This window comes from Opisthocomus hoazin, chromosome Z (genome assembly GCF_030867145.1).
Source record: "Opisthocomus hoazin isolate bOpiHoa1 chromosome Z, bOpiHoa1.hap1, whole genome shotgun sequence".
In the NCBI taxonomy this organism is placed as follows: Eukaryota; Metazoa; Chordata; class Aves; order Opisthocomiformes; family Opisthocomidae; genus Opisthocomus; species Opisthocomus hoazin.
Genome location: NC_134454.1, coordinates 77,626,738 through 77,654,385, shown reverse-complemented (window position 1 = coordinate 77,654,385; position 27,648 = coordinate 77,626,738). Strand labels below are relative to the sequence as shown.

The 27,648-nt window shown below is 42.8% G+C and overlaps 1 protein-coding gene across 4 annotated transcripts in view; it reads right to left on the bottom strand.

Annotated features, from left to right (window-relative positions):
* Positions 1–4,892: 4,892 nt before the first annotated feature.
* Positions 4,893–27,648, bottom strand: part of ADAMTS12 (ADAM metallopeptidase with thrombospondin type 1 motif 12) — a 170,386-nt gene continuing 147,630 nt past the window's right edge. For 2 of the 4 annotated variants that reach the window (XM_075410653.1, XM_075410655.1), the window contains 6 exons: positions 23,635–24,783; positions 17,328–17,480; positions 14,542–14,715; positions 12,081–12,227; positions 9,996–10,149; positions 4,893–7,844 (listed from right to left, as the gene is read on the bottom strand). In XM_075410653.1, the coding sequence (XP_075266768.1) occupies positions 7,609–7,844; positions 9,996–10,149; positions 12,081–12,227; positions 14,542–14,715; positions 17,328–17,480; positions 23,635–24,783 (2,013 nt within the window). In that variant the 3' untranslated portion in view covers positions 4,893–7,608. Of the gene's footprint in view, positions 7,845–9,995; positions 10,150–11,223; positions 11,351–12,080; positions 12,228–14,541; positions 14,716–17,327; positions 17,481–23,634; positions 24,784–27,648 lie in introns of those variants that run through there. The other 2 variants (XM_075410656.1, XR_012761860.1) reach the window with 2 other exon arrangements.

The following is a 27,648-nucleotide window of genomic DNA, read 5'->3' as shown; positions in this document are numbered from 1 at the left end:
TCTGTGCCTAGCACAAGGGTGACTGGCTACAGCGGATGGAAAATTTCAACTCCGGTCATGATTGCCTTTCTACAGTTTCAGACCCAGTAAGGGTCATGGCCATGGCAGCCGCAGCAGCAGGACAAAAGCTCCCTGGACAAAGCTTCCTTTGTATTAGTGGACACTCTTTGCCTCCTCACATGCTTGTAACAACCACAGTCAGTGAACCCAGAGACCTGGGTTGCTCAAAGGGCTTGTTGAGCTTGGCAGAGAATCTTTTGTGTTCCCCACCTCACCACTCTTTTGGATACTGTGAGTCCGACAAGGGGCAAAAAGACACATTTCCCATTCGGAGGGTGAATGCAGGTCAAGCGGACTGAAGCTGACCCCGAGCGGGGTGTTGAAGAGGCAAAGGAGCAGGAGATCAAAAGCCCCAGCATCCTTCCACGGGTTTTATGCCAGTGCTGCCTGCTCCCCATATAAAGGAGAGTACCCTCATCAACCAGACCGTGTGTCCCTTGTGGGAGAGGAGCAGGAGCCAGCAGGAAGCTTCAGCCATAATCAAGTTAGCTGAATGTGTAACTACAATAATTACCAAGGCCCATTTCTGCTCCCATTAACTCAAGCAGGGTCTGGCTGCTGCAACACCCCCTCTGCCTCCTTGCCTAAACACGCACTTTGACAACAGGCATGAACAGAAATGGAGTGACCTGGGAGCAACAGGGATCCGACAGCTTCCAGGTCACACGCAGGGAGTGCCTGCTGACAAGGGGGAGATCTGCTGAAAGCAAACTTCTGCTTCATGCTGGAGCCTGAGGATGCTCATGGCCTCCTCTCAGCTGAGATGCAATAATGTTAATTTCGCATGGCTGTGAAGCCAAGACCAGCTGGGATCCAGATCTTATCAGACGGGCAGCAGGGGTAAAGCCAGTCCCTTTTCATCCAGGTCCACGGCTGCTGGGCAGGGTCTGGCACAGCCTTCTTTTAGCTGGGGCAGAACCTCGCTAGTCTTTCAGTTATTCCAGTGACTTGCTTTGAACTACCAGGGCCAGGGTTGTGTGCTGTGAAGGCTAGGACTTGGGATGGGGACACATAGAAAAGAATTTGCAGTTTTCCTTTGGAGAAAAATGCCATTCAATTAGCTTTCAGATAGTAGGAACTGCAGTAAAGGACAGTAATCTTATAAGCCCGTACTGTTTGTAACGAGTCTGATTCAGGCTCATGTATTATAACATGACAATGTATTTTTACTTCCAGAGCCAAACAACCAAATAATATACTTCCAAGCAAACACAGTGGGTAAGAGGTAATTTAATCTCAAGCTTCATTAGTTCAGCTATTGTATGAAACACATAATAGATGCAGGATAATAGACAGAAAACATAAGTCTCTCCATGCCTGCCACCTGTGTGAATAAGCATGCGGGTAGCTTCAAAACTCACTGTACTCCCGTTCACAGAGTGCTCATGGGTTTGTAATAAAGCATTCCCTCTCTGCTAGTTCATTAATCAGCTTCCCTCACACTGGAGCTTTCCTTATGATGGTTTCCCGTTAATGCCACCCTCGCCATCACTCCGGCATGCCAGCGTTCCCAGTGGGAATCCCCCCTGAGACCGGCACTACAGTACGCAGCAGTGCCCCTTGCCCAGGCAGCCCGGCAGCAGGACCACAGACCACGGCATGACGAGAGGGCAGCACTGGGCACCTGTTCACATCCCAAGGATTACTGCTGCAGTAAAGCCACGCTCGCATGTACAGCGGCCTTCACCTGCCTGTCACTCCCCTTCTCTTTTGCTAGGAACTGGCTTGCCCCACGTGCAGCCTTTTCTTGCCTCCAGCTTCCCCCAGCCTCTACACCCAAAGCACGTTCTCTTTTTGGGGGCAGACAGTACCTACTCAAATCAAAGACAACCTTTAAGGGTTTAAAATCCATGGTTCACTCCATCTTTCAATTATGGAGACTTCATGCTAAACAAGAGGGAAGTCAGGGGTTCTGTTCTGCCTTTATGGCACAGTAAGAGCTGATTCTTAGACCATGCCTTTTACTCAGTGCCTTGGGCACTGTGTTGGCCTATTAATTAGGAAGCCGGGCTCAACCCCTTCCCTTTCCAGTCTGGAGGGAAGTCAGACTGCAGCCTCTCACAGACCAGGCATTGGGGCAGTCCTCTGACTCATTAGCCCCAAAAGTACTGTTCCCCACAGTCAATACAAGGAGAAGGGATACGTCATGTCTCAGTCCCTAGCCACTGAATCCAGCGGAGAGCAGGTGGCTGCTGAGGACCATCTTCTCACCTGCTTGTAACATGACAGAGGTAGAGGTAACTCCAGAGGCCCAGCAAAAGACTGCCTCCCCAAAACACCCAATCCCTCCAATTAACTGTTTTCCTCTGTTCCAAATCTTTAACTTTGATTTAGTAAAAGCTACACCTCATGACTCATAATTGTAACAGTGAATTAGCAGAAGCCCTGAAGAACCTTGGTAATTTTTTTTTTTGATTGTGTCTTTCAAGTAGGCATCCAATGGCATCCCAGATATTTAACAGCTTCTTGGTTTTCACATGTGCACAACGGATTCCTCCCCAAACCCAAGCACCTCAGCGTACAGAAGATGGTTGGCCAGTCTGAAAGTATTGTAGTTATTCCTCATGCTCCTGGCTCTTACTGCTGCTACCACCATGTCTGTAGCAGAGACTTGTACTCCTTGGCTAACACATCCCAGGTTTTGTTACTGGAGATATGTGCATTTGTTCATCAAGAGAAAGGAGGAGGTTGGGATCAGTCACAGAAATAAGCAATATCCTTGTGTGAGCTCCCCGTATTCTACCAGCTGCAGGCGTAAGGGCTGGGGAGGTTGCAGTGCTAGGCAGCAGCAAAAAACCACGTTTCTTATTAATCACCATTCTGTAGCAGAATGAGTCCCTGTATACACAGTCGGATCAGTCAGTCCAGTGAAGTGAGAGGTGTCTGGCACCAAGTCCTGTTCTCAGGGGAACAGGGTAACCCGCTGAAAACAAGCATATCTAGGACATTCACTTCAACACGGATGAAATTTCTCCCTCTTCAGTCTCCAATGTACTGTGTTTCTGTATCCACAAAATTAATCTACCAGTGCTGCCACATTAAGTCCCTCGGTCTGCAACACCCTACTCCTCAAATCCTTGCTTCTCTCTCACCTCATCCCATCACCATGCAAGTGTGCTCCTGCTGGCAGAGAAGCCTGCACACCTAGAAATCTCCTGCTGAAAAGGTCTAGCTCTGACTCTGCCTTGATACCACAAAGTAGCAATTTTCACTTTTATGTACTAATGAGACTCACACCTATACACACCTCAGTCACTGCCTAGCCCACTAGGATTGCAGAGCAGGAGTGCAGACCCTGTGTGAAACCCAGCTGGAGAAGTAAGTTATTCCAGGTCGATGGTGAGGATGCTGATCTGCCCTTCAGCTTACCCAGAGCTGGTTCACAGCAGGGCTGCTGTCACTAGGTGGCACAAGCCCCACTCACCCTTGCAGCCAGCAGCCTTAGGAAGGCTCAGAGAAGATAGATGCCCAGCATCCCCCCCATCAGTGAGTTGCAAGATGGTACCTGACAGTTTGAGGCACATGCAATGCTGAGTTTGCTTCACTATGTCTGACATTTAGGGTCCTTCTGAGCAGTGTCCTGGATCTCAGAGTACCCTAAAACAACTTGTGGAATTCACACATGGAGGTTGTATATATAACAATTAGCGGTGATTATTTCTGAAATGTAGTAAATTACTTCTCCCTGTAGCTATCCTCAGATACCTACATCTACATTACATACACTTAATTCTGCTTAAGCATGGGTACTATCAAGCAGTTATCATGTACTTCCATAAAACTGGTACTGCCACTGACTGACAACCGCTTTTCTACTGAAGTCATGGAGGAAAAATCCACACACACTCTAGGGACTCTATTTCTACTAAAATCATGGAGGGAATCACTAGAGCGAGAAGCACAATGTTTTCCCTGCATGCTGATTTCATTTCTAGCTGATGCTGGGCAGCCAAAAGGCAGTTCCTTTGGTGGGTGCTACATGCTTGGCCAGGCCGAAGAAGCACAGCGAGCCATGCCACACAGTGCAGCAGACAGCAGAAACTGCTTGTCAGGCTGCGTGTTGTGCAGCAGGTCATCCACTGAACGCTTAACGAGCCTTTGCAAAGCGGAGGGAGCTTCAACTCATTTCCCAGCGCAATTCATTCCTCTCCCTTAGAGCACCTGTGCAGGATGCTACCCTTGTGGTCTGGAGATTCATGCTTACTTTGTGAAGCAAGAAGGAGTGATGTCCTGCAACTTCCATAGGGCTTTAAAGGGCCTGAACCCATGGATGGATGCATGGGTGGAATCGGGTAACTGAGTGCAAACTGACAGTGCTCTCTACTCAAGCGTCTATGCCTAAAACTGTGATGCCTGTGCTCCTGGGCTGCCTGTCAAGGAACAGGGTTACTGTGATAGAGTTTCTGGGCATCAGCATCAGCAGCAGTACTTGCAGAACTTGAGTACTGAAAAGATTTGGAGGGCAGGGGGTGAGGGGTGGGGGAGCGGGCATGATCATACTACGTACAACTGTCCAGGTAGACACAACAGACATGCACTCATCTGCTTGGACTAGAAGTGGTAAGATGTCATCTATTTCATAGGAAATAACTAAGCCTATTAATGCATATTTTTACTTAGCACCATGCTTTATTCTGCTACTTTTTCCCTCACCCTTTTTAATGATCTCTTTTATGTTGTAATATTAAGCATCACAATACCTCAGTGATGAGGATTCCCCCGGAATAGAAAAGATACTTTCTAAGGTCTTTTTCCCTTGGAATTCCATCTTACAAATCTTCTTGCACTGAAAACATAAAAGACCAGAGACATCAGACACAAGCAATGCCATTTATTGAAGCTTGAAACAAATACGTCATCATAGTTTGCTTTTTAAACCTTGAAATGTTAGAACAAGCAGTGAATGTGCCAAATACACATTTTTTCCTGAGCAAACTGTTGAAACTGATGTGTCTCAGGCTAGTATGATAATATAATGATATTACACCTTTGCACTTAATAGTCTATTCATTTTTGAGAATAGTGACCATCTGGGTTAGGACCATAAATCAACCTTTACTTAAAAAGAGTTATGCCATAAGAAAGGAGTCTTGCTAAATGGATGGGAGAGATGACTGCACATGTTATTAGTACAGAGGAGACATTAGGCTGATGAGCGCGATGTAAGATCCTATGTAAGAAAACAGCAGTGGCACTGCTCTATTAAAACAGTTCATGTTGTCACAGTCTTTTCCCTAAAGTTTTAAGCTGAGCAATAGTGATGACTCTGCTTCCCTGGGTAGAAAGATTATTTTGATTAATGTCCATAATGTAATTTATTCACTTTTGTCCATTTCAAATGAGATAACAGCTCCCTGAAGAAAACAATGAAGCCAGAAACGGTTTTACTCCATACTAGCCATTGGAAGCACTGGAAGGGACAACCGCCCCAGCCACATTTCCTCCCATCTGCACTATATCCACTCCGTCAGTTCCTTTGTCGTTAGCCCACATACCTGATGGCACACCTCTGCTGACCTCTGTGGATAAAACATTGCAGGTTCCTCTAAGCACAGAAGAGTCTGACTCTGAAGTGAATCTAACTTTGTCCTGCCCAGATCCTAGAAGATGCTTCTGGGAACATCAAAAGCATCTGTACTGTCCACCAGTCTAGGTTCTCTGGCCTTGGATGTAGCAGTACAGGCTCTGCTCTACGCAGCGCAGCCTGAGGCCAAGCCCTGCCCAAATGCTCCCTCAGTCATGTGGGACACCTCCAGTCCTTCACATGATTCAGTATTTCTGTGTCCAGTGGAATATAAACTGCCCAGATTTCTGCTGCTCAAAGGGTCAGTAGCCATTCAGAACCTCAGAAAGACATAAGCACACTGTGAAACTTAAAAAGCATTATGTCTGGTGTTGGCCAGCAACACCATGGACATATATTATTTTAAGAGTATGTGTATGTGTGCTATGTACACACACGCATGCACATGCACCATTGTAAGTCATCCCCACTTCTGTTATACTAGCACCATGTTTTTAACAGTGGATTTTGAGTTTTACCAGCACCTATAACTGGGGTTATCTTGCCATCACAGAGTTTAATGCTGCTTATCCTGAACTCCCCAAGACTTCAAGTGAAGAAGTGAGCCCTTAGCCAAAGGTCACAAACCTATGAAAAAGGACAGTTAGACTTGTGGCCTTCATTAGATTAATACACCATAGCCGGGCCCAAATATTTCTACTAACTTTCATAAAGGTCTACCTAGAAATAGGGCTAATGCTAGTCATAGCTCTGTAACCATAGTGACACTTGGATTTATGGCTTTGTGTGTCACTCTGCATTGCATAAAATGTGACATTTCCCTGTATTACAATCTCAAATTGTTAGGTAGCTAGGGAGTAAATCTGAGATTTTCAAAAGAGCATGAAGAACCAAGGTGTCCGAATCCTACTGAATTGCAAAGGAATCTAAATGTCAGGCTCTGTCGAGCTCTTTTGAAAATGCCCATCTTTGCTTCAAAGGGTGCAGGCTGGTCTCCCTAAAGTTTGTTCTGCCATCTTCTTCAACAGCAAACCAGATCTGCTATTTGGCTAGTGTTTTCCTAATGCCTGAAGCCCAGAGCTATGCAGATACTCCGGGTCTCAGGCTCCTGTCCTAGGTGCCCTCATCCTCACTATGATCAAGGATTTGCACTGGGGAAAAAGTTTGCTGTGAGTGAGGTGATAGAGTACTCTTGTGGATGTGGGCTTACACTCTACTAGGAGATACCAGATTAAATGACAGCTCTATCACCGAATATTGATGTGAATTACAATCTATCTATTAAGGTGGTGGAAAGCTTTGCTTTCATTATACCAAGAAATGTTGCTTAAAGCATACTGGGAACTTCACATCCCATATTTGTTGGGCTTTTCAGGTTAGAGCAAAATGTTTGGAGCCGAAGAAAACTGGCAAGGACAGGGTATTGTTGAGGTATCCTTTAGAGGTTCAGTCAAGTACTAAACGAACATTTTTTCTTTTGAAAAACCCAGTGTTTCAATTTGGCCTGCATATCATAATCAGTTGTTATAAAACTCTACCTTCAAATTTATGAAGTAGGAAAACAATTTAGAGAAACACTGCCAATTCACCTTGATTCCTAAAAACAGAAAAGTGAGTTAGCATAGAGAGATCTGGCCCACAGCACAGGTCTGTGTCTGCTGCCCCATCGGCTGCCTTCACTCAGCACTTCAGTAAGTGGTGCTGCTGTTTCAAGTGGGCTTTGGAAAAGAGACAGAAGAAAGAACAAGTAAAATATTCATTTTAAAAAATCCAAAAATTCTTGCAAGCTTGTTTCTAGCCTCTACGTATACCTAAGAAGTACTAGCTGCTGGTACACTGCAAATTATGTTACAAATTTTGGACTATTACAGAGAAAAATCTGAAGCAGTAAATTAGGACTGGTAATGCTAAAGGATGTGTTTTCCCGTCTTTGATCACAGACTTCCATTTATGTTGGATGGTTCAGAAAAAAAAGAAGGAACATAAAACAGAAGCCCTATTGAAAGCAACTAGATAAAAAACAGCTAGTGCCAAGCAGCTTGGTTGTTGTTTTCCTGGTTTTGAGGTGGTTTTCTTCTAGATTTAGTGTAATTTTGTTGTTTGAGGCCTTGCTGATCCCAATATCTTGCTTTGTGACGAATCCGGGGCTGACTACATGTGAAGCAGCACTGAGTCTGTATTGACGGCAGCAGGCACTTGCCAATGCCTTTCAGCCTCCGGCAGAAGTGAACCGACAGTTGGTCTTTGCTGCAGGGTAGCCCTATGGTGGAGAAGATGAGAAGAATTAGCTACACTTTGCTGACAAATTATCTGTATTTCTAGAATATTAAACTGCTTTATTCCAGACAGTCATGCCTGTTAATGCTCTTATTTATGATTGTTTTATCCTCCTTTGTATTACGGGTCAGCTTGATCCTCCTGAAATTTTAGGACTTTTAAGTGAACGGGTCCTGTTAAACTTCACACGACCTTCTGCCTTGGAAAATACGGCACCCCTTTATTACTATTCAGTGAGGCTTTACTTTTGCAGCAGACATAGCTGATACATGTTTTTCACTTTAATGTTTCTGCTTTTAAGAACTGCCAGAGAGAACCGTCTAGCAACAATGATTTGTGAGTCTGGTACTTTGACATTCTTGTAGCAGTGCATTTAAGGCAAGTGCAGTGGGTGGGCAGCGTGCTGCAGAGCCATGCAGGGCAGGCAGGAGAGCACAGACAAGGCATGTGCAACTACACATTTGGCTTGACTATGCTTCAATTTCTGCAGCACCAGAATAAGCCAGGGACCGGTACCGTCTACATTATGCTGCGAATAGGTCTGTGGTAGCTTTAATAAACTGAGATGTGTCAGATTTATTTAGATATTGAAAAATGGAGGCCCTCAGCTGTGAGAAGAGATGGCTGGGGGGAGAGTCGAGGTTTGCAAATGCAGGAAGGCAGCAGATTAGCCAAATGCAAGGCTATTGTTCAGCACATCCTTCAACACTAGAACCAGGGAAACTTGATGAAACTAGCATAAAGTAATTTAAAACAGATGAAAGCACTTCTTTTCACAACAGGCTGTGAACCTCTGGAACTTGCTGCCACAGAAGAGGGTGGAAGCAGACAGCACCTCAGGGTCAAAAAGGGATGCAACATATTAATGGAGTAAGTTCCATAAATTTAAACTAAAGGCACTAAAAGGGGTGTCTTTGGTAGTCCTAATATGTCAGTTGAGAATGCTGGAGGGATAGCTGGAAATGAATCACAGGAAAGGACTAAGGTCCCGTATTTTCCCTAAGTAGCATCTTCTAATGCCACTGCTGGAGACACAGGATCAGGTTGCATGGACCAGTGGTCTACCCAGTAGGGCATTTCTTATGTGTTTTACTGTCCCCTTGAGCTTTTATTCACAGAAATAACTATTAATAACCTGTGTAGACAGTATTTTTCTAAGCCTGTCCTTCTGAACATGAAGGAGATAAGAAGATTAATTCAACCCTAAGGCAAAATGTGCTTAAAGATCTTTGAACAGCAGGAGTGATGCATCACTCTCAAGTGTATGCCAGATCTGCGTTGCCCTCAGGAGTCAACCTCTTGTCTCACTGCCAGATTGGACTCCTGCTGACTTGCTAAGAGGGAAGAATTCTCCTCCGAAAGGCCTTTGAAGGCTCTTCCAGCAGGACTCTGAGCTGTTGCTGTTCTTATCTTAGGGGACCTGGATACTGCAGTACAGACTACAGAGCTTCAGGTTTTCCTCCACTTTGTATTTGTCACAAATACAGATAAAGATACCCTTCTCTAAGCTTCTCCAGCCCCTTTCTTTTCTGGGCACGTACACAGTTGGGCTCCTGGGCCCTTGAAGGAGAGAGGTACAGGACACCCTGCGACACAAGGGGACTTCACTTCTTCATTCTGGAGACAGTCTCACATTGTGGGGCACTGAATTCATAGTGCCAACATTGTATCTGGGTTCACTGCCAGTCAGATTTTTCTTACAGCGTCTGTCTCTCTTTGCTTGCTTGTAACTCCCAGTCCAGAATTTGTGCTTCCTATAGCGGTATCTGCCTTAAGAAATGGCATCTGTTTGGACCCACATGTGCTTCCACAGCCCTCAAAGCAGCCTGTGAGTTACCTAAAGCAGGTCAATAACAGCAAACCTATTCATTTACTTGTGGCATCATAAATCAGGGATGCACGCTCAGAGAACTGTGTTCCCCATCATGGCAACACAAGGCCAGTATGGCTGGAGAACCCAACAACGTGATTCTGCCAACAGTGCAGCTGAGCAGTAGCCGGTTAGGCTGACCTGGAATTACTGAGGAGTAGTAGTCACAACAGGCTGACAGACTGGGTCAGCTCCCAGTTTTTGCAGAATCTCAACAAATGGAGAGCTTTTTGGAAATTGTCTGATGCAGTTATATTATCATACCTGTACTTTTCCTGCACTCCTGCAGATTGCATTTCTGATACACTGTGGGCTTGGGTTTATGCACACACAGACTGTCATCTTCTGTTTCATTAGTTTCTATATTCATGCACTTCACAGCTCTTTGCTGAATGCCCCCTCCACAAGAAACAGTGCACTGAAAGAGAGTAATTTTAACACATGCAAAAGTCTTTTACGTGGAAATCATGTAACACCAATATTTGACCTGTAATGTGATGGAAAGGTAAAAATGCCATATGATCCAGAACCAATGACACTGAAGTACTTTGTGTACTGCATTCTCCATCCAGACACCTCCATGGTGCATCGTGGCCAGATTTGGCAGGTTATGGTGGAGGGGTAAATAGGACAAATACAGGATCTTGGAATGTGTAATCAGGGTAGGAGGACTGTTTTCTACAGAGGAGGAGGAGGAGGATCTGAAATATAAGTCCTACAAAGTAAGAGAGTAGTAATCCAAACTGGTACTGCACACCGACATTTTTTGTTCCCAGTGTTCTCACCATCTAAATTAAACAGGAATAATCAATTGCAATGTTAGGTCTAGAAATGACGGAGCTGAAGATTTAAACAAAGCTCAGTGAGATGTTTTTTCTGTGGTGACAGCTACACTGTGGTTACTCTTTCTTTATGACTGTGAAACAACTGCCAGCTGTTTGTTGCGGCTGCACACAGATGGCCATAAAAACCCCCACATTTTCAAAACATGTTCCTGTATTATTCTGTAAATGTACTTAATTCTTCTGACATCCCAGAGCATCTGAGAATTCCAGTTAATTTAAAATGCTTTTTCTCTTCAGATAAATAGTGCCCAGCAAGAGAAATACTTCAACAGACGCAGAATGCCAGCTAATGAAGTGCAAGAGATGAAGACAGGACTGGTACCTCTTTAATTCTCCCGCAAATTATCCTCTCTCTAATGTATATCTCTGTGCATAAGACACAATATTACTGGTGTGAAGTACTTTAAAAGATCTTAGGTACTCCTGCAGCAACTTTAGTTTAATGTTTAAAATGTTTTTTTTATAAAGTAAAACTAATGGGATTAATAAATCTGTAAAATAGCTGGTATTCATTTGGGTATTCAGTTACTTATTTTATGCATGTCCCAACATTTTCTCTTCAGTATTTAAGTATTAAGAGTTACACTGACTCTACATTACATTATACTCATATCCCATCTAATGGCTTTATGTCAAAACCAACTCACCAAGTCTTCTATGTTAAATGACTTTCCATTATTTTCTTACTTGTGGCTCCTGGCTTTTGGTGTTCTTTCAATGTTCTCTTCTGGTGTGAGGACTATTTGTCATGTATGATTAGGTTTATTATGGAAACTGGAGGGAAAGATTTATTAGACATTACCAGTTTCTTTATAACTAAAGACATACTGCATACTGGAAGGTTCCCCAAAGATACATCTCATATTTGTCAATTAGATTTCCAGAAGTGAAAGTAGAGAGCTATTGGGTAAAATTCAGATTTTCTATTTGCGTGGGCAAGTCCAATATTCCACAAAGTTGCTTTAAGGGTCACCTCCCCGCCCTCTAAAATAGTCTCGAACAGCAAAAATATTACAATGACTGGACTGGCTCCAGAAGCACGGACAGATCAAACAGCCTGGTTGTACTTGGAAGGATTCAGCTAGGCATGTATCAGGGACTTCTATTAGCAATTCAAGCTTCTCCCTCCCTCTCTAAAGATGGTCTGTCCTGCCATCCTCTTGAAATGTTAACTTCTTCTATATCTAACTGAACATGGTTGCCTTTGCTACTCAATAGCCTCTTCCAGTGGAAAATTTCTAATGAGTAGTGGAAGAATGGTAATGGTAACCCCTTTTTTGCCAGAAAAGGGAAAAAAAACCAGCCCACCATCCAACAACATCTAATGCAGCAACAAACATCTATCACCTGCAGGAACTGAGATCGGCTGGCTCTGAAATGTTTAGTAATATTTTCAGAAGATCTACCTTTGTAGCTCCAGCTGTGGATCACAGCCAAGAGGATAATACGACCAGACATGGCCAACTCATGACAACAAATAAAACAAAAAAGAACTGAATCCTACCGGGCCCCATGCCTGGTTAATCCACTGCGTACAAGGTTGCCTGTTACATGATGCAATGGCATTAGGTCTTTTTGTCCAGTCACAGTAGCCTTCTTCTGGGCAATAGATATGTCGCTTTTGCTGGCCACCACCACATGTTCTTGAACACTAACAAGAGAGATGCACAAACCCATGAGGAGAGAGGTAGGAATGGATGAGAACCCAGAAACAGACCATAAAGACGGTAGGAAATGTTCTTCATTTAGAAATGTGGATCCAGGGGTAACAAGAAGCATGTCACTGACCCATGTGATTTAGAAAGATGCACAGGGTAGCCTGCATACCAAGTCTTACAGTCCAGATACGAAGAAAAGCTCTGCACTGAGACATTTATTTCATTGTATGCTTGGGAAGAGACAGGGAAGAAGCCACTATTGGTCCAAAATACATGGTATAAAGCTGCCCTGACATGTATTAATGCAAGGGATACAGGACAGCACAGAAGTGGCAACATAAACAGGCAACACAGAACTGCTCATGCAGCACCTCCAGCAACAGTAACTTCACCAACTGGAATGAGATGGGAAGTCACATGTCTGCAGGATTAATCTGCTATAGTTACTGAAGACACCACAAGTTCATGAGATGCAACATCTCATTTTTATGAGGCGGTCTGGGACATTAAAATTCACCCAATGCATACAATAAATTAATTATTTGGCAATAAAAGCTTCATACAAAGACAGTGACCCAAGTTATTTGTTTAACATTCTTTTGTCCACATTCTATTAGTCTATTATTACTTCGCAACTCATTTTTTACTGTTATTCACTAGGTCTGCAGCAAAGCCTTGAAATACACCAATAATTTCGTACTCTGACATGAAATACAGCACCAGATACATTTTGAATAATGCATTGTTCCTTTCTGACAAGGATTTGCATCCCTATGGACAGAGGACCAGAGCTGACACCTGATAAATGAACCTCTTCAATTCTATCCAGTATGTTCAGCATGAAGACAACTGCCAGGCTTGGACATGTGGTTTTTTAAGATATTTTAAGCAGCAAATGAGTGCAATAATTTGGCGACTCTTATTTTTGCTGACTGCTCTGACAGGAAACCCACACACTGCACATGGGATGAGGTCTCCTCCTTACTGCAGGTGTGGCATTGCTTCCTTACAGTAGTCTATAAGAAAGCAATGTGATCACGTCCCTTGAAATCCAAAAGCATCGGGTCCACAGTGCTGCTAACATTGTGGTGCTTTCTCCAAAGCTGCTTTTAGTGGGAGCAAACACTAAAATGTAATCAGGTCATGTGCTTTAGCTGACATGAATACGTGCCTGGCTGCCCGTGAAAGTTTGTTGGCACAGATTTATATTACAAAGGGACCCAAAAGTCAGATTTATTTTATGTTTGACCTCAGTCTCTGGTCCCATAAAATTCCAGTCTGAAAGTGTAAAGGAAAATTCTAAATTAATTATAATGAGAAAGCAACATTAAAATGGCAGCAAAAGGGATCAGTCTGAGTGAATCACATTTACTGATCCAGTAGGTTCACTAAAACAAATCTTCCAGTCCATCTGCTTCTCTGTTTCCCAGTATGGGAATTGACAGCTCTACCCATGTATCACATGCAATCGTAGGAATGATTCTGGGAAGTCTTAAAAACGTCTGTGATAGTTTTTGCTGTAACCATACACAAAGACTGCAGAGCCTCTGAGTAGTACTAGCAGTGTGTCTCCCTTTGAGCAAAAGTTTACCTAACAGCATGGGATCTAATAGTCACTGCTAATTAGTCCTGGTTGCCAAGAAGGCCAATGGCATGCTGGGGTGCATTAAGAAGAATGTGTGGCCAGCAGGTAGAGGGAGGTTCTCCTCCCCCTCTAGTCTCCCCTAGTGAGGCCCCATCTGGAGTACTCTGTCCAGTTCTGGGCTCCCCCGTTCAAGAAAGATGAAGAGCTACTGGAGAGAGTCCAGTGGAGGGCTACGAGGATGATGAGGGGACTGGAGCATTTCTCCTACGTGGAAAGGCTGAGGGAGCTGAGCTTGTTCAGCCTGAAGAAGAGAAGGCTGAGAGGGGACCTAATAAATGCTTATAAATATCTGAAGGGTGGGTGTCAGGAGGATGGGGCCAGGCTCCTTTCAGTGGTGCCCAGCGAAAGGACAAGGGGCAATGGGCACAAACTGAAGCCTAGGTAGTTCTGTCTGAACATGAGGAAGAACTTCTTCCCTCTGAGGGTGATGGAGCACTGGAACAGGCTGCCCAGGGAGGTTGTGGAGTCTCCTTCTCTGGAGATATTCAAGACCCGCTTGGACAAGGTCCTCTGCAGCCTGCTCTGGGTGACCCTGCTTCGGCAGGAGGGTTGGACTAGGTGATCCCCAGAGGTCCCTTCTAACCCCTACCATTCTGGGATTCTGGGATTCTGTAATTGACACCTAACTGCTCGTTCCCAAAGCTTCCTCTAAAGAACAATACCTCATTCCAGGGCTCCACATGCCACTGCAAGCAAGGCTCCATATTACAGCTAGTGTTGAGTTGTGGCTTATATCCAAGTAATTGGCAATGAAAAGGCCTGAGAAGTCGCTTTTCACGAACATCAATGCAGTGAACATCTCGGGTCTTGAAACCACCATTGCAGTTAGCAGAGCACTGTAAAGAAAACAGAGAGCGGCACATCTCCAAATGATGCTCTGCTGAGCAGCTGTCCCTTCCCCAGTCACAGAGGAGAAGGACGGGCCTCAGCTTTGAGCATCCTGACTCACCAAGGAAATTTCCAGTTTACCATAACAACAATCTGTTGTTAGGTTTAAAAACTGTGGGTTGCATCACAGCAGATCAGAACACACCACATAAATATTTCTCTTTCTTCACTAGAATATCCATTAATAACACGGATGCATATTTAATTAGGAAATGTTGCCAGCTATTTCCAAAAATGTCATAGTGAAAGAGTCATAATGCAATAAATACAAAAAGCAAATCCTGTATGCAGGGAAACTGTCGGTTCTTTAGTTGTTTTGGAGGGAGGGAGGAAAGAGGCACAGCTGTATGAGCTGTTTCTCGTTCAGCCATGGAAGAGGTAGGTGTCCACGGCAGCAGATTGCTCAAGCTGGCAAAACTGCTCCTCGTCTTATAAGGCCTACAGATTAGAGTTGCTGCTGATACTACTGGGAGAGCAGCAGTTCCCACCCCCACCTTCACTGGTCCCCCATGGTACCAGGAGGATTCATACCCCAAGAGCAGTGGGGGCGTGAGAGAATGGGAGAGAACAGCGAGACACCCTGAGCCTCACTCACAGCCTGTGAAATCACTTCTCAGCATGGAGCACTACTGGTGAGCCAAGCAAGACCTTCCAGTCTCCTGTCTCTCCCCAGAGCCTGCTCCAAGGCCTCATGCAGCAGCACCGGGTTCTATCCCCACATATCAAAGCCCAGGACGTCTCCTGCTACTGAGGAAGAACTGAATTTGCTACCCCAAGGATAAGGACAAATAAACATTTACTTATTTTGTCTTCATACAGAATTAAAGCCAATTCTGCCTACACCGCTGAATAACCTCAGATCAGCTTTCATCTTTACCACCATGATGCAATATAACAACTGATGCTGTTCTCCTTTGCATAAATACGCATTCTTCAGTTGAACAAGGAACCTGAATGTAATACTTCCCCTGGGAGCTGAAAGATGGATGGAAGGGGAGTCCATACTCATGTTCACAGAAGCTTCTGTCCCTCTGGATAGAAACAACGGACAGAAGTGACTATGTAAGAAACTGAGCACACGTAGCCCCAATATACGTGCAAATTATATTTGGTATTAAAGTCAGACTGTAAGTTCTAGTCTGAATCACCTTTCTTTTAGGGGATGGGAAGAATTAGACAAGAGTAAAGGAACAGAGAAAAGTCTACTACACTAGCAGGGGAATATAGCCATCTTGCTGTGACAAGGTGCCCTAAAAATGTTTGAAATGAGTAGTGAGATAAACAATTGCCACTTGCAAGAGCAAATAAACCCCAGTCATTTTTCTATATTTTGTCTCAAACTGGCCTCACAAATGGACCGACACTTTAAAGCATTTGTTTCCTATGATGTTTTATCATTAAACCTGATTTCTAGCTACTTTCTGTGACATAAGTATCATCCACTTGTTCCAAGAGCAGTAACATTTATGAAGAAAAAGTGAAGGTGAAATATGCCCTACTGCAGCTGGGACTGCAGAATATCTATGTATCATTTAAAATTAATTTTGAAGGCTTAAATGTGGTTATGTAATGCCTTGGCCTTGCCTGGACTTTCTAAACAGGCATTTATTTCACGTACAAATCAGTTCTATGTCAAAGAGCTCAGCAATATAATGCAGGTTTTGTAACTATAACCTTTTCTGCAGCCTCTTCTTTGTATGAATCTGCCCTCTAGTCCAATGGCAACAATATCGTCTGCAAAAACAACTGAGAAAGTTTGAGAGATCTATCTTCTTCTTTATTAAATCCACATTATTTCAGATAGAATTTTGTAGTTTTTCTCTTCTGAGTCTTGAAAAATAACCCAATGTTTGAAGAACCAATTTTAGACACCATGAAGACGAAATGTAACAAGCTTCAAGAAGTCACCGAACTCCTTCCAGGTGCTCATCACACATCTTACAATATCAAAAAAGAACTCAAACACAATTCCTTAGGCTCCATTTACCACCTTGGACACTCTTCTGTCTCTTGACCAGGCCTGTATACGCAGCTAGGACCAAATAAGAGCCTAGACATAACAGACATTCTCCCCAATACATATTTCTTTAGTTTTTGTAATGTAAAACTTCAGAGGTTACATGAATGGGCAACAGACCATGTCACGAAAGAGATGAATACACACTGGAAAAGGTGAATAGAACATGCCAACTCCCTCTCCCAACTCTCACCTGCTTTTTAAAATTAGAATATGCCTCTGGAGGCACAGATCAAAAAGGAGCCACATGCCAGTATGTACAGCTTTGCCCTAGGATCTCCACAGAATATAGACAGTGAGTCCTGCTTTAGCTCTAGATGCAAGAGCTAATGAGCATGACCTCCAAGCAGGAAGAACAGAATTCACAGCAAATGTGTTTCCATAAATAACTTAGCAAATTAGGAAATTAGTGCTGAATGGTCAACTAGGAATCATGTATACATTTACTGAGTAAATAATTATTTTAAAAATTAAGTATTTACAACTCCCTCCTCTTTGAAGTGAGCAAGCTTACTGTTCACACACAGCTCTGAATGAAGTTACCTTGCTCCAATTTCCTGTTTTCCAGCTAGCGCATGGGCGGAGATAACATTTTCTCGCAGGATCAGGCTTTTTCAGGTGCTGGCAGTGAGATGTGTTCCTGCTGCTGCACTCCACGTGTCTCCAGAAAGCCCCCATTCCACAGGTGGTAGAGCACTGCACAAGGGTGAGAGGAAAGCCCAGGGACAAACTCAACGTTAGTAAATCATTCTGGAAACAATCTAAGAACCTAAATATAAATATCTAGACCCATTTTAGATGACCTAGTTTATCTGAGACACTCAAAAGAGGAGTTCAAATTCACCTAAATCTTACTTCACGTTCTGAACAAGGTCTTTTTGTTGCTTTGTTAAGAAAAAAACAATTCTGATTTGTACCATGCACTGCTGTTCTTTGGCAAATTTCTGCTTACTGAGACATTCTAAATCTGTACCAGCTGTTCCACTGTTTCCTTATGTGATCTTTGGGGATCCAATGCAAAATGTCATTGCATCCAATCTTCAGCACTGTTCCCTCTCTATTCCCAATGCTGCTGCTGAGATATTCAGCAAATTGAGTGCATGATGCTGAAAGTCTGAAATAAATTGTATGACACTCTTGGGAAAACTGCAGGAAAATGATTTCTGAAATTATTAATTCAGAGAGTGCCTAAGTGTTTCCAACATTTGTGAGGGTTTCAGTATCTGAGGCAAGAGAATATTGATCATGCCAGTCCAGATCTCAAGAGTGCAAAAGCTCTTCACCAAAAAAAGTCACTATCCTAGTATTCTGAAGCAGGAAGAGGTGAAAAGTGGCTGGAGACACCCATTTACTGTTTTATCCCTTAAAAAGGGAGGGACATTGAACTGTATGCATAGAGTCAAATCCAACACATACCAAGTAGCCTGTAGCCAGCATGAGAAACAGCATAAGGAATCTTGGATTAAGTCAGCAAAATGCTGAAGGGAGCAACTGCTATTGTGTGGTTTGAACTCCCAACACAGAACTGGGAGAGTTAAACAGGAAAAGCTGAGTAAGCGTCCTTGGAACGACAAGGAAAGCTAAGCTGAAGCTAAGGCAGGGAAAAAAAAAACCACTGAAGACATGGAGCTGTTACCAGATTGAATCAGAAAAATGGAAGAATGGTTAATGGTCACAACAAACTATTTTTGAAAAAGTGCACACTATGAAAAGTGAATCTTCAAGGCCTCTGAAGCATGCCATCTCTAGCTTCCAAGATTTCTAGGATATTTGTCCAAGAGACCACAAAGATCCTGTCAAAGGTGACAGCATACCACTGTTCAGTTTTGCATACTCCTGTAACTATCAAAGACAACTTGTCTGTTCAAAAGGACAGACTGTCCTTGTCTTTGTTGGTGACCGTTTGGTGGCTCCCACCAGCCTTGCTGTACCAGTCTGACAACACCAGGACTTTATTGAAGGGCCTGCTTAGTCTTTGACCAAAGCCCCATTCACAGCATTCATGAGAAGACCAAAGATAGCTCCAGAGATGATGCCAGGCAGATCATACTTAAAAGCTTTATGTTCTTGTCTAAGGGAGGTGAAACACAGCAGGATTCTTTCAAAAATTGTGTGCAGGTACAGAGCCAAGAGAGAAAGGCATGATACTGCATATAGTACTGGGAGAAAGCTTTAGCTTTCTTTACCATTGTTTCATGTTACATAAAGGAGGCTGACTGCTCTGAAGTTCACGAAGACTTATTGCTTCTCCTTTTTGTTATTTAGGAACCAAGACTTCCTCTTGTCACAGTATAGATGTCTGTTACTGATGGAGGAAGTGCAGGTGACTTTTCATGACCAACAACAGAGGTGTAGAATAAGCAGATCTGGTGGTAATGGGGTGTATTTGGTACCCAAAAATCTTAAAAAAGGGAAAAGTGACAGCACAGAACAACCCAGGAAAGCAGTAGGAAAGAAGTCAAAAGTTAAAGACACAGGTGCCGCTGTCATTCGGCACTGTTTTACCTTGCTCTAATTAGTGCTGCCCCTTGGGAGGTAGATGTCAACAGCATTATGGGACATGTCACACCAATTCATCTCAGTGACTATCACTACTCATAGGCACTATTTATTTACTAGTATAGATGTACCGTAAAGAACAAAGAATATTGGCAGTCACTAAAAGAGAAAGATAAGAGATCATACTAGGACATTCAACTAGGCAGATGCAATGGTCTTGAAGTATCAACGCCTTGGAGAGACATCATCTAAAAACAGGCACAAAGTTTTACTAAAGACAGGTAAATAGAGAGAGCAAATACGAAGTCAAAACATTGTAGACTAAAAATGAATTAAAAGTAATGTGCAATAAGAAAAGGTTCTGTGAATGTTAGAATTAATATGTGGGAAAGAAATACAAAACTTTTATTTTATGAGAAAGATAACAGCTGACTTATTTACAGAATCACAGAAAGGTTGAGGTTGGAAAGGACCTCTGCATGTCATCTTGTTCAACCCCCCTGCTCAAGCAGGGTGGCCACATAGAGCCAGTTGCCCAGAACCATGTCTAGATGGCTTCAGAATACCTCTAAGGACAGAGATTCCACAAATTCTCTTTTTCACCACCTCTTCTTCTTCAAACTTGGAAAAAAAATAAGTTAAATGTGCCAGGCTTCACATAAAGTTAATTTTAACAAGAAACAATAGCTTGAATGAGAATAGCAAAAGATTACTAGAACACTAATGAACAGTAAAGTAAGTTAGATGCATTAAGTATCCTTGAATTGATTTCATCAGTTACATGAAACCAAATTAACTGACCTTACTTGAGTATTTATTCAAGTATTCTTGAATAAACTTTGAACTGTTGAAAATTATTTTTTAAAATAGTTTGGGAAAGTTCCAGAGGATTAGAGAATAACACCTTTCAAGTTATCTTTAGGAAAAGAAAAAGGCAGATCTGTGGACTAATGGAACACTCCACCTAACTTTACTTCACAAGAAGATACAAAAGCAAATTATTAACCAATCAAGATTAAAATGGTAAATACTAACAAAGATGATAATGCAATAAAACAGCCCACATGGACCTATCTAGAACAAATTATTCAAGTCAGTCTAACATCAGGTCTCTGAGCAACTTGACTGAGTTGAAGATGTCCCTGCTCATTGCAGTGGGGTTGGACCTAGATGACCTTTAAAGGTCCCTTCCAACCCAAACTATGCTATGGTTCTATGATCCTTCCCTAACAGGGGTACCTGGCTTAATGAAAATAGAGAGCCAGCTGATGTGATGCATTTTGACATGATCTCACAGAGCATTCTTTTAGCAAATGATGGAAATATGGTCTAGGTGAAATAATTACAAGATTGGTGCACAGCTAACTGAAAAACCAATAAAGTGGTCCTCAGTGATGCAATCTCAAAATGAAAAGGCATTTCAAATACGGTCCTGCAAGGCTCTGTCTGGGACCAAGCTCTCTTCAGTATTTTCATTAACTAACTGAATGATGAAAGACAGCATGCACTTATCTGCAGATGATGCCAAGATGGGAGAGTTGGCAGGAATGTTGGAGGACGCAATCTGAATTGAAAAACATCTCACAAAGTTGAAAACTGTAAGAAAACAGTAACTTGCAATTCAAAAACATAGGCAAATCCTACACTTATGGAGAGCTTTTTATACAGATATATATATATACATATATATACACACACATGAGCTCACCTATATACACACCCCAAAGAAAACTGCACACAACTGCTGATCTGGAAATACTGCATTAAGGGATCCAGGGTTTACAATAGACCACAAATTAAATAAATCAAAGTGGGATGGTTACAAAACAAGACAAATCTCATCCCAGCATTCACACAGAAGGTCACATATAGTAATTATTCCATTTTATTCGCCAGGTGTCAGCTGGGGCCATAATGAATATCACTGATAAAGAAATATATGATGAAACTGAGCTAGTCAATAGAACAACGAAGTCACCAGATATTTAGAAAACACATGGAAAATATGAAAATAACCAGATTGCTTTGTTTAGAAAACAGATCCAAACCCAGTTATTTTAATAGCAGTAATTCTTAATAGAAAATTATCTTCCATGGTCTGCATATAAAAAATAGAATCTTCAGTACAGAAAATGTTGGTTATGTATAAGGAAAATATTTCTAATGCGGGTAATGAATGACTAGGACAGACTTTAGCACCTCCATATTACAGACTTCTGTTTGGGATGTGCTGGGCTTGGGAGCACCACCTTTGCCTGGAGTTTCTCTTGCAGGCTCTTTCACCCAAGCAGATCTAAATGCATCTAAGCAGATCCCTGGGCACGTGCAGAAGGAAATGCTCCACGTGTCTCACTTGAACACAGGAAGCTAAAGACATTCTTTGCTGGCCATGAGAAGGCACAAGATGAAACTTCAGACTGCCATCAGGAGTGCACGTCCTGAACAACTGCTGATGTAGTGGTGACACAGCAGAGGTCTTACCCACCGGCAGCATCCAGACCGAGGGCACCACCAGAGTCTCAGCAGTCTAACTGCGCTCACAGTGCCATGGGATACACTAAGTCATCTCCTGCTGTCCTTTTTAGCCCTGCATTTCTGCATTTCCATGAATTTGCATCATTCCAGGCGGACCCAAGAGCAAACAGGTACCGAGAAACAGTGAGGACTGAGACACAGTGGCAGATCAGTGCAAGGGAGTTTCCACATCTGGAATCTTGGCTGTACTGATTAGCTTGGTTAAAAAAGGCCATCAGAAAAATGAGGTAACTCCTTCAGATACCAAAGTCTATCACTTTAGGTGTCGTGATTTGAAGAATATAAAATCCATTAGCATAAAAAGAATTCTGTCTACATAAAAATAGAATTTTACAGTGGGAAGGATATTAAATAGCAGTTTATTCTATATTCTTTTATTATAGTTGCCAGAATTAGGTGGTTGGCCCCTCACCAGCCCTGACCCCACAGAAATTACTATCTCAGGACACAGCAATGTAACAGCACAGAAACCTAGCTGTCAAAAATCCTGGTGCTGGGTTTTGGTAAAGGAAAGTCAATAGCAATATATAAAAAATAGTAAACACTTCTCTGAGGCCATAGAAAACTTCACAACCTACATTGCTCCTGCACAGAAGAAGTTACCCAAGTATTCTAACCATTCAGTAATGACCAGGGATCAGGGGAAACTGGGACAAGTCATCACCTTTCAGACCAACTATTTTCCAGATAGCTTACATGTCAAAACAGTTTTTGAACTCCCTGTACTTGTTTCATTTACTCAAACAGAAAGACAGCGCTTTCAAAAGTGAGCACTGCAGGATGCTGACAACTGTTTTGATTGAATTTCATTACCATTAGAAATTAGAAAGTTCATTTTGTCACAGCCATTAACACAGATAAAGTAACTTCATTTCTACATTCAAACAAGAAACAGCATACCACTGTAATTATCAGCTGCTGTATCCAAAGATACTGTACAGCCACAACCACTGGCCTGACAATTCTAACTTCTATGCCAGCCAGACAAAATGCTTTTACTTTACTACTGCTACAACCTAGTTCCAATATACAATCACCTAACTTCAAAAAAAAGGTGCAGAACTCCATGTTACAATGTCTCCCGATGGACATGTGCTGGACAAATTACAAACCCTGGATATACCAGTTTAATTTTGGACTAATCTTCTTATCTTTGCTTTGTAGATTCAAACTGGTTTTACTAGGTAGAATGCTGCTCTGAGTTTGGAGGTATTTGCTTAATGGTGGATGCAAACGCTGATGGTGAGATGAGATAGAAATGCAACACAAAAACCTGTTACAATAATAGCCAACTAAAAATATGTTTATGTATCCATGTTATTAATGTGCTTTATACAGTAATAAAGCTAGCTTATCTACATGACTCTGGTCACATACAAAATTAGAAAACACACAATTTAGAGAGAAACGACAAGCAAGTGAAGGTTAGAACTTGACAGCACATCTACAGCTAATTTGTGTTCTGTACTTATTTGGAAATGCAAGCATATTAATTTGGTGTCTCCAGGATTCATCTGACACCTCAATTTTTTTGCCCTAAAACAAAATTCTTGAACTATTTCTGGTTATAGTCAAACCTGAATGTTGTGTCCCTGGAAGAGTTATGCATAGTTTTGCAGAATCCGTAAATACAGACATGTTCTATTTAAGCCATCTAACATTAGGTATCCCAAGTTACCATTTTTTGTGTGTGGTAAGTATTTAATCTGAATGTGTGATACTCATTTCATACAATTGCGACAAACTAAGAAGCTTTATCTCCTTAGCAGTGGTTCAGACAGCTTTTCACACTCTCCACTGCTTAGGACTAACGTACCTCACTCCAGTTGCCTACTATCCAATAGGCATCACCAGGCAAACTGTTCAATGTTACTAGGTGGCTGTTTGGTGTGACATTCATCAAAACCTCCTCAGATGCTGCACTTTGGTTCCCAATAACATGCTCAAGAGTTGACGACTGTGTGCTGGAGGTTATGGTGTTAAGCAGCTTCATTTCTGTTTTGTTGTCGCTCTCGTCTTTCGGTACATGAGTAAACACTGTGGGCATTACTGTAACAGATGCTTCTTGGGTAGTTACTTCTACAACAGGCACACCAACTTGCAGACTGATGTAGTTTGCTGTTGTTGGAAATGCCAGTCCTTGCGCTGCTCTGTTAACAGGGAGGAGTGTAGAAGGTTCTTGGTGATGAGATGCAGGGGTGGGCTGAGAAGTCATGCTTCTTTTTTGAAAGATAGGAGAGCCAGTATCTAGGGTTGTGCTCCTGGTTCTGATTTCAGGATTAAGTTCTGTGCTGTAAAGCAGATCAATCGGTTTCTCACTGCCTCCAACTGACCCATCAATATCATCAGATTCTTCAGTTAAGTAATCATAGCTGGAAGTTATTTCTGGACTACTGGTAAAAGAGGAGATAGGGCTGACCTCACTTTCTTGAACGTCACTCTCTATAGTAGAAACTGGCTCCCTTTTAGAAATATTTTCAGCATGCCTTATAATTTCAGTACTTACGCTATTACGAAAAGGCCATGAAGTAGTATTTTGGTGTGAACTGTTTTCAGTAGAAACAACCGGATAACTGTAAACATCAGTTGGTCCAACAAAATTATTTTGTAATGTTTTGTTGGTTGTTCCTTCTTTTTCTGAGACATTACCCAGACCATAGGATGTAGGCAAACAGGGAGTTACACTTTCAGACTTGGGTATTTTTGTTGTCGTATGGGACCTTGGGCTTGGTATGGGTATTCTGCGAGAAGGACTCTGTTTGCGATTAGTACTTGTTTTTCTGATTATGATCCTTCCTCTTCTGGGTGCCAGTGGGGGTATCAGAAATCTTCCAGCAGAAGGACATTGCTGGAGACCACACAGGGCCTTAGAGTTTGGTCTCTTGGAAGTATCACATGGCTCATTGTTATTTTTTGCACAAGTGACATTGCGAGTCCTTATTCCACCACCACAAGTAACTGTGCACTGCAAAAGAAATAGAGTAAGTATCAAAAGGCATCTGTTTATAATAAAGATGCATCATTAGAAACAATAAATAACAAAGCTTTTCCTAAGGAACAAGCTCTTCATTTTAGTGAAGTTCTGCTATTACGGAGCTCCTTCCAGGTTTTTAGAACAGTAAATGTCACCTTGGGGAAACAGCAGTGAAAAAAAGACTACACGGTGAAGACAAAATATGAAAGTAATATGCTAGAATTTGATTTCTTCACTGAATCACAAACGTTGTTTAGCCAATACCTTTTCCACCAGGGTTATAAAAAACAGACTAAAAACCTGTCATCAAAAACACATCGGACTGGCTCAGCGCTGGCTGCTCACAGTGCCACAAACCCGCTGTGATAATCCATGCAGCTCACAAACCCTTGTTGACTTTATGAAATGGATTTTTCATTCAGCCTTAGTGCAACCACCACAGGCTACGAGCATGTCTCTCCTAAATTACAGATTACTGAAAGTAATTAATCTATCTGGCTTGAATTTACATGGAAGCACTGTTGTGTATTAAGGGTGCTTGAAGCTACAGAGACCCATTTTTTCTGTGATGCCAGCCCCACAGGCACAGCCATGCCTTCAACAGCTGTCCCTCCACTGAGGACCTTCTGAAATTTCAACACACTTCTCTGGTTTGAGGTACTAAGGCTGGACGACTGCTTGGGTGTGAATGGAGATGTTACATACAATCTACTGGAAGAAGTCTTCCTGGGATGCAAGGGAGCCTGAGCAGCTAATTCAACTGGTGTAAACCAGGTGCTCAACATGAAGTGATGAACACTCCCATTGCTAGCACTTTAAAACCCTTGGAATAGCTAACCCTTTTCAGAGCTAGTCTAGGTCATGGGGCAGGAGAAACACCAGTGACCCTGTGTTACTGGACCTCTCTCTGTTAACACCTGCAGAATACCATCAGTTCTGCAGCAAAAGGAGCAGGGAGGAAAGCAGCGTAACCCCAGAGTAGTTAAGCTCATTAGCTATTCTGTCTGTCCTCCCTGCACTTCCAGCTGTATAGTACATTTATAGTACTCGGAGCTATGCAAGTTTACATCAGCTACAATTTGATCTCTGAAGTTATTCAGTAAAGGATTTTGCTTACTGAGGAAGACAGCAACTACTAACACCATGTTGTGACTTACACAGAAATACAACACACTAATTTTGTCAGACTTTGCCACTCGAATGATTTAGATTAGCATTTGTGTGAATTAAAAGGAACATCCGACTTCATTAAAGTTTTTGGGTAATGGCTGTCTCCCAGAATTAGCTTTGAAAATTTCTGCTTTAGATTATGATTGTGTACTAAAACAGATTTCAGAATGGCTACAACACTCTATTCTCATTATCTGCCCAATTAAGTACATTCAGTTCAAAAGATACACAATGATTTTCTAACAGCCGGTTAAGTTCAGAGCAAAAGGAAGTTTTGCCTGTGTAAAATCTCTCCCTTACATTCAACAGTGAAGAATGTTCTGCAGTTACAAGTCTCCTGACAATCCTGTCATTTGTGCAGGAGAAATAGTCTGTACTACACTCCCTCCCCAATTTCTAGAGGTGTAGAAATTTATTTTTGTCAGTAACTTGGAAATATAATCCAGTGACATAGGTGCACTGTCTCTATTCTCCAACTGCATGCCATTTCTATATATAATTGTCCTGCTAGCCATGCAATCCTGGTCTATTTTTTCGCCAGCATTAAAACATGGTGGACACTTAATTCATGAAACAATTGACATTCGGTGATGACGAGTGGTCAGTGAGGTGGTTTGAGAACTGGCAGAACTCAGAGGGTTGTCATCAGCGGCGTAGAATCTAGTTGGAAGCCTGTAGCTAGTGGGGTTCCCCATGGCTCAGTACTTGGCCTAGTCTTGTTCAACTTATTCGTCAGTGACCTGGATGAAGGGACAGAGTATACCCTCAGCAAGTTTGCTGATGACACAAAACTGGGAGGAGTGGCTGATACACCAGAAGGCTGTGCTGCCATTCAGCGTGACCTGGACAGGCTGGAGAGTTGGGCGCAGAGGAACCTGATGAGGTTCAACAAGCGCAGTGCAGTGTCCTGCACCTGGGGAGGAACAACCCCATGCACCGGTACAGGCTTGGGGCAGACCTGCTGGAAAGCAGCTCTGTGGAGAGGGACCTGGGTGTGCTGGTAGATGACAAGTTCACCATGAACCAGCAGTGTGCCCTGGTTGCCAAGAAGGCCAATGGTATTCTGGGGTGCATTAAGAAGAATGTGTGGCCAGCAGGTCGAGGGAAGTTCTCCTCCCCCTCTAGTCTCCCCTAGTGAGGCCCCATCTGGAGTACTGTGTCCAGTTCTGGGCTCCCCAGTTCAAGAAAGATGAGGAGCTACTGGAGAGAGTCCAGCGGAGGGCTACGAAGATGAGCATCTCTCCTGCGAGGAAACTCTGAGGGAGCTGAGCTTGTTCAGCCTGAAGAAGAGAAGGCTGAGAGCGGACCTTAAAAATGCTTATAAATATCTTAAAGGTAGGTATCAGGAGGATGGAGCCAGACTCTTTTCAGTGTTGTCCAGCGACAGGACAAGGGGCAACGGGCACAAACCGAAGCATAGGAAGTTCCATCTGAATATGAGGAAGAACTTGTTACTTTGAAGGTGATGGAGCCCTGGAACAGGCTGCCCGGAGACATTGTGGAGTCTCCTTCTCTGGAGATACTCAAGACCCGTCTGGACAAGGTCCTGTGCAGCCTGCTGTAGGTGACCCTGCTTTGGCAGGGGGGTTGGACTAGATGACCCACAGAGGTCCCTTCCAACCCCGAACGTTCTGTGATTCTGTGACATGATGGTCTGCAAGCAGCATAAACTGAATTAATACTGTC